Source organism: Phalaenopsis equestris, unplaced genomic scaffold (genome assembly GCF_001263595.1).
Source record: "Phalaenopsis equestris unplaced genomic scaffold, ASM126359v1 Scaffold000107, whole genome shotgun sequence".
Classification (NCBI taxonomy): Eukaryota; Viridiplantae; Streptophyta; class Magnoliopsida; order Asparagales; family Orchidaceae; genus Phalaenopsis; species Phalaenopsis equestris.
Window position 1 is genome coordinate 1,017,901 of NW_018164549.1, and position 7,861 is coordinate 1,025,761.

Consider the following 7,861-nt stretch of genomic DNA (forward strand, 5'->3'; position numbering starts at 1 on the left):
AAAATACAAAATTATATTATTAGTCTTGCTTGAAAGAGAGGATCAAAGAACATTCCAGTCCCCTTACCTTGAAGTGTCATATTGTCTTGTGAGATCCATGTAGAAAATTTTTGAGAGTATAAAAGTACCATTTTATTGATTATATCTTTGACAATCATTTAAATATTAATAGAATAAATAACTGTTAAAAATATGACAAATATGACAAAATTCAACACGAGGTTATTGTCCTAATGCCCATGAGAATATCTCCTATAAACACATACATCTAAGAAGACATGTCAAGCGGTCAGGTGCTAAGTTGATCAGCCGTGTTGACCTGCCAAGCTACTAAGTATTGAGTTCTAAACTCTAAGAACACACATTTTACTCAACTATATGGAGTGACATGACATAAAGACGTGAGATGCGGCATAGCCTTTTGGACATTTACATATTTTTTAAAAATTTTTATTTAACTATTGTCAAATTTTGTAGCAGCCCAAAAGGACACACTCAGATTTATATAAATAGAGGAGGAGAGGGAGGAAGAAGAGGGATCTAAAGCATTCCATCTCAATCTATATATCCCAATTTATCTTCTGCATTGCTCTATCAGGATTTTTTCCTAGGTGCATTGTGTGAATCTATGAATCTTATGTGCATGGTGTGAATCTATGAACATTTGGAGCCCGCGAACACACGTAGCCGCACACGCATATACACACACACAAAAATAAAATAAATATATACTTAAATACACACATACATGCATTCTTATAACAATTTATTTGCTGCAAAAAGATAAAACTAGCATAAAAGTATTAGTTAGTACTTGTTTGATATGATATAACTAAAATAGATGTATATAGTAGGCATCCAAATCATTTCTATAAATTGTATTTATAAAAACGCTATAATTTATCGTTAATTTGACTGTATTTAATTCACGTTTGAATTAACCTCAACCCACTTAAATTTCAGAGCAACCATCTATTTAAAATTCGCTTCAATCCATTAATTACCGATCCAATCTGGTCAAAGAAGTAAAGCTTATTTTAACAATTTCATAAATAACGTCTACATCTCGGGCACTTCCCCATAAATATTAACCCATCACCATTCTTACAAATCCCCTAGTTATAAATGAAAATCCCTAATCAGTAATCAGCAGTGCATATATCCTCGGCAAATACCATGGCCGGCTCGGGATCTCCGTGCGGCGCATGCAAATTTCTCCGAAGAAAGTGCACCGCAGACTGCATCTTCGCACCGCATTTCTGCGCGGAGACCGGCTCGTCCGGCGCCTTTGCGGCAATCCATAGAATCTTTGGGGCGAGCAATACGTCTAAGCTTCTGCAACATGTTCCCGCTGGCCTACGGGGCGAGGCGGCTCTAACGATTGCTTATGAAGCACAGGCGAGGCTGAGCGACCCTGTGTATGGCTGCGTTGCCCATATAGTTGCTCTTCAAAAGCAGGTTAGCTATTGTGAGCTTCAGTACTGATGCTTTTAGTTATAGGAGTTATGAAACGACATGAGCAAAATCATTAACTTTCTGGAGGTTTTTGATAACATTGTTAAAATAGGATTTAGGTATGAATTTAATCCAATGCTTTCTTAAACCGAAATTTGGCACATTTTTATCTACGATGCCGCTGATGGATTAATAAAATTTATGAAACAACGACAATAGACACAAGGACTTGACAAAGTGATAAAATTCTCTCAAAAGTATATATTGGCAGAAGATAAAAAATGTAGCTGATTGTCACGGATAAATAGTCCCACATCGGCTAGGTGTAGCACCAAAAATTAGTATTTAATTCTTGGGCTGTCCACCTCTTTTAAGGGCTCTTTTGGGAGGTCACAAGTGATATCAGAGCAGATTATTGCCTATCAGGTGTATGGACTCTCCATGGTTTAGTGAGACATTTGGTGGAGCTGATCTGTGACGAGGGCGTACATGATTGGGTGGAGGAGAATGTCAGGATAAATAGTCTCACATCGGCTAGGTGCAGGGCCGAAAAATAATATTTAAGTCCTCGGTTGCCCACATTTCTTAAGGGCTCTTTTGGAAGGTGACATGATGCTTCTATTAATTTATATGAAGACATTTATCCAAATTATATAATCACAGCCAAATAGGCATGTGGTAGTGTAGTTTGAAAGTGAGACATTACTGCCTCAAACAAATCCTTGATCTCCAATCAAACAACTAGCAACATTGACAAGTTTTGAAGAAAATTTAAGGTACGTTTAGGATGATTATAACTAACTAATAATTATTTATAAATTTTTTAAAAAGAGATTTTTTTTTTTTGAAGTCATATTGAGTAGTTTAATTTTTTTCTCATTTAAGAAAATTATTAATAATTTTCTTATAACTATCATGTTTAAGCAACTTTGATTATGAAAAGCTCTTTTATCAGTAGATTTTAAGAAAAGAATCAGTTATAATCAAATAAAAATGATGATAATAGTCCGTAAAATTGAATCCATGAAAAGTTTGATTTGAGATAACTTCCAATAGGTACAAACATTAACAATTTAATTCCTTATAATATTTTTATCAAAATCAATAATTAAAATAATTTCCAAAATCTTCTAGACCTTCTTAAGTTAATTTCCCCTAAAGTGACATTAGCAATATTAATTAAAATAGTTTGCCCATACCAATAGGTTTGCATGCGTGTGTATGTTAAGGCCATGCCATTTAATATTTTTTAATCTGTATTAAAGAACATTTCATGTTACACAAATTTTTCTTAAGAATGTAAAGTTAAACTCAACATTTATTAATAGAGTTTTCTTTATTTTTTTTTATTATTATTGTTTTTTTTTTGTCATGGTTAGGGTTGTAATCAAGTCGAGTTGAATTGAGTGTGTCATGGTTTGGACTTCGTTTGGTCAAATCATAAGTTGTTCATGTTCGGTTCGAGCTTGATGTACGAGTTTCAAAAATATATTTATACTTGGTTTGCTTAAAATTTTTAATGTTCATTCTTGATTTGTATTTGACTTGTTTATATTAATTAAAAAGTTAAACAATTAAAATGGGCACTTAATTTTGCACATTAAATAAAATATTTGATATGTATATAATTAATTTCTTCTTAAAAATTAGTAAACAAGTTTAAAATTTAAATGATTATTTTTTTTATATATAAAATAATTGACAAATGATCTCACGAATCTAAATAAAAAAAAATTGAATAAGTTTCATGCTTTTAAAAATATTTCAAATTTATTTATTTATTAATCTGAGCAAACATGTTCGAGTGTTAATCAAGTTAAGTTCAAGCTGTTCATCAAGTGCATTTGGTCATTTACAGTCCTAGTCGTCATGGTGTCAGGAAAGAAAATTCCTTAACATGGAAACAGATATTAAAAACCCTAAAATAATAGTAAATAAAATTAACCATCATAAGAGAATAAAAAGGAAACAGAAATTTATGTTATTCAATTGAAGCAAGCCTGATCTGTTCTATCATAAACATTGAATAATCTATTAAATTAAATATATATATATATATATAAATATTATATATGTATATATATAATATTTATTCTGCAAGTTAATATATATATATATATATATATATATGAAGGACTATATTTTGACATATATAATTTAAAAATTAGATAAATTTAGTATATATAATTTAAAAATTAGATAAATTTAGTATTTTACCTTGTGGAGAGAAAATTCTACTACTTTATGTGAAGATTTGGACTAGAGATGATCAAGAAGAATATACTCCTATTGCTTCAATTATTTTATCTCTTTCCTTACATTATAAGATTGAATGAGAAGTATCATTTATTGTGATCAAGTGATTTTTCACTCATGAGAACAGAAATATCAATATCATCACACTCATTATTGTTTTCTTACAAACTGTTCATGATGAAAGGTAGCAATATTGCAAGCCCAGTTGGCCCGCGTAAGGATGCAGCTGGCTCAAGGGATTGGCATTTCACGGCTTGCTTCTAGGAACACAATCCCAACCCTTGATGCAAATAATGCTTTCATCCATCTCTATTCAAACGGGCAACCTATGGCTCTCCAAAGCTATTTAGCCGAAGAAGCTCTCTCTTCTCTGTTTTTCTCAAAGAAAAGACCCGCAAATGAAGAATTTGGAGATTAAAGAGGATACCACAAAAAGATAGCTCTCTCATCATACCTGATCCAAAAGTTTTACCTCTTCCTCTGGCTGGATGCATCGCTTCAATGATAGTCCGTGATCCTCAAAGCTACCTCAGCTGAATTAGGGATTCTGTGAACAGAACACTTATATTATTATGTATAAAGAAGTATTATTACTTCATTACTCCTGACTCTTATTTACTATGTTGCCACTCCGCAATAGATATATAAAGGGGTGTTCACTTTGTAATAATATATAATAAATAGGACAAATAAACACAATTAAGGTTGTGCTACTTATATTTCTTCAACCTATTTCTGTGCCCCTCTTCTTCTTTTTTCTTTATTCTTCATATGATATCCGACCCTTCTTGCTCAACCGCTAGAATGAACTCCAAATTGTCTATCTCCGTAAATCTGCAACAACAAATGCTTCACAAGATAAAAGAAGTCAGCATACCAAATTCTCTCAAATTTTTGATGTCCCACATCAAAAGCTTGGCCACTACTCCCCTCACCCAAGAAAATTGCTTGGTATTGAAGGTATAGATTCTAAACTATTTTCTGCCAATGGCTATGAATAATTCCTAGACAACACCTTCTCAATTTCTCCACAATTCATTCAAGATAAAAATGGGCTCACGGTTGAAAAACAAAGAATACTCGCTCTGGCAACTTGTTAATCATACCCTTGCAGCCGTAATCTTATTAACTATTTCCTCATCCATTCTACCTCATATTCTTCATCTTAATCATACTTTTGAAATTTGGCAAAGCTTAGAATGCTAACCTTAGTATATCAATAGATCTCGGGTTATTCATTTGAAAATTGAACTAACCATGGGATCAAATTCCATGACTCAATACCTTATCCATATCAAGACCCTAGTAGATAATATTGCGACTGCATGCTCGAAAGTAGACAATAAAGTCATAATTTTATATATTTTGAATGGTCTACCACCCAACTATCAAGGTTTTAAAACAACAATTAGAACTTAACTTCATCCCCACAAACTAGAGCATTTCAATTCTCTGCCGCATAGTGAAGAATACAACCAGTTTCAAGAAAACAATATGATAACACAACAAACGAACAAAAACTCTTTCAAAAATTTCATCACCAACTGCAAATTCAACAACAGTAATCTTGCCAACAACAACAATCAATCAAAACGCAGAATCAGTACCACATGCCAAATTTACAATAGAAAATGTGATTTTGCATAGACATATTAGCATAGAACTAATCTCAAATACAAGGTCACACCCTCAACACAAGCTCTAAGTAGCTAGCTTCTAAACAATACCCAAGAATGGATCTTGGTTACTGGAGGAACTGCACAGTTGACACTGCACATAAAAAACTTGCAACAACCAACAACCTACACTGGGACAAACCAAGTAGTGGTTGGAAATGGGCAAACCACTGCAATATCACAAGTGGGAAATGGTATTCTCCTCACACCTGATAGTCAGTTAGTTCTCTAACCTTTATTTCGAGCACCTTATTTATTTCATAACCTCATTTCCATTCATAAGATTACTCATGACAATAACTATTAGGTTATTTTTTGTGCTAAAAATTTTTATATCGAAGATCTAGCAACCAAGAAGATTTTGCTTTTTGGAAAAGCTGATTAAGGGTTATACCCTCTTGCTGCACATCACAACAATAAAATCTCTAGTTTAAGGCATCGTATATTGAGACACCCACATAAAAAAAGTTCTTCACAACATAGCAAAATCACTTCCACATATTCATATTACTTCTATTTCTAATTTTTGTAATGATTGTGCCAAAAATAAAAGCCACAGACTTGTGATTTCTCACAACATTAGTAGATATAATGTGTTTGAAATGATTCATTCTGATAATTAGGGGTCATTCCTCCCCACATATATAAGAGGCTACAATTACTACATTACTTTAATATATATGTTTTCTTGCTTTTTGTGGTGTTTTCCCTTCAAAAATAAATCTGAAACAACTTAACAACTCTTTTACATACATAAAATGCTTCAAACCCATTTTCAAGTAAACATTATATTTCTAAGAATGGAGGGAGGGGAGGGGGGGGGGGGGGGGGGGGGTGTACCTCTCACATATAAAACACTTATTTAAAAAAAAAAAATAGAATTCAACATCAGTATAGTTGTGCTTACACGCCTAAACAAAAAGATAGAGTTGAAAGGAAAAATAGACACATTGTAGAAACTACACACACTTTACTAAATACTGTCAATTCTTTCATTTCATTTTTGGATGGATGCCATCCAAATAGCTAATCATCTTTTTAATAGACTCCCCTCTACCACCACCAACAACTTATCTCCCATTCAACTTATCTACAACTCATCACCTGAATACCATAACCTTTGTACATTTGGCTGTTTATGCTATCTGTGGTAACCACAGAAGGTTCACCATATATTTTCTTCAAAATCCTCACCATGTGTATTTTTGGGCTATAGCTCTTATCATAAAGGATACAAATTCTATGATATTCTGGATAACAAGTTTTTTTATTTCTCGACATGTCATCTTTAATGAACAAGTTTTTCCTTACCTACAAACCTCAACAATAACCTCCACCTCTTCTCCTCATATTCCAACTCACACCATTCGATCTCTTCTTATACCTACATCCACTCTACACAATACCTCTTCAGCCCACCTACCATTCCCTCTACTACTATTCCTTCCTCTCTCAATTCAACTCCCACACAATCTTCTTATGGCAACAACATTAATCCTTCCCCTCTCATAACTTCGTCTTCAGCTTCCTCCATTTCCTCTAATTCCTTAACACCTCAACACAAGTAGCATCACATGTTTACCTGACATCCAAAAGGCATCTTAAAGCCCAAACAAATCTTAGAACTCCAACACATCATTTTAAACCATGAGACCCCCACATCATACTCCTAAGTCGTTAAATCTTCCAATTTTCATAAAGCTATGTCTGAAAAATTCATGGCCTTGCAACAACAAGGTACATAGGAGCTTGTGCCTCCCATCCTGCATTAATATATTCTAAGGTGTAAATGAAAATATAGAATCAAGTATCATGTCGAGAGGTCTATAGCTCGCTACAAGGCCCATCTTATTACACAAGGTTTTAAGAAATAACAAGGAATAAACTATAATGAAACTTTTAGTCTGGCTGTAAAATTTTAGTCTAAAACAATATGGTTAAGAAGACTCCGACATGAACTCATCTCTCATACAAGTCCTCCTACCACTCTTCACAGTGACAGTACTTTGGCTATTTCCATAGCACACAGTCCTGTTTTCAATGCTCAACTAAGCTTATTGAAGTGAACTATCACTTCATTAGATACCACATTAGAATCAGGAGATTCACTTGCAACACTTATTAACTGCAAATCAGATACATACATCTTCACCAAACCTCTCTCGATTGCTCAGCATCTCAAACATCTCACCAAACTGACAATCTCTTTCTTAGATCAACTGTTTGAAGCGGGTAAGGAGGATACTACGATGATAGCTCTCTCATCTTACCTGATCTAGTCCTTAGGTTGGATGCCTCACCTCAATGATAGTCTGTGATCCTCGAAGCTGCCTGAGCTAAATTAGGGATTATGTGAATAGAGCTGTTGTATTATTATGTATAACGAAGTATTTTTACTTCATTACCTCTTGTTCTTATTTACTATGTTGCCACTTTGTAATGTATATATAAAGGTGTGTTTAGTCTGTAATAAT

General features: G+C 33.5%; 1 protein-coding gene across 1 annotated transcript; it reads left to right on the top strand.

The window, feature by feature from the left end:
• Window positions 1-1,132: 1,132 nt before the first annotated feature.
• Window positions 1,133-4,392, top strand: LOC110020871 (LOB domain-containing protein 29-like). The gene is made up of 2 exons (XM_020719143.1): window positions 1,133-1,458; window positions 3,896-4,392. The coding sequence occupies exons 1-2, from the start codon at window positions 1,177-1,179 to the stop codon at window positions 4,127-4,129; spliced, it is 516 nt and encodes a 171-aa protein (XP_020574802.1). The 5' UTR covers window positions 1,133-1,176; the 3' UTR covers window positions 4,130-4,392.
• The last annotated feature ends 3,469 nt before the right edge of the window (window positions 4,393-7,861 follow it).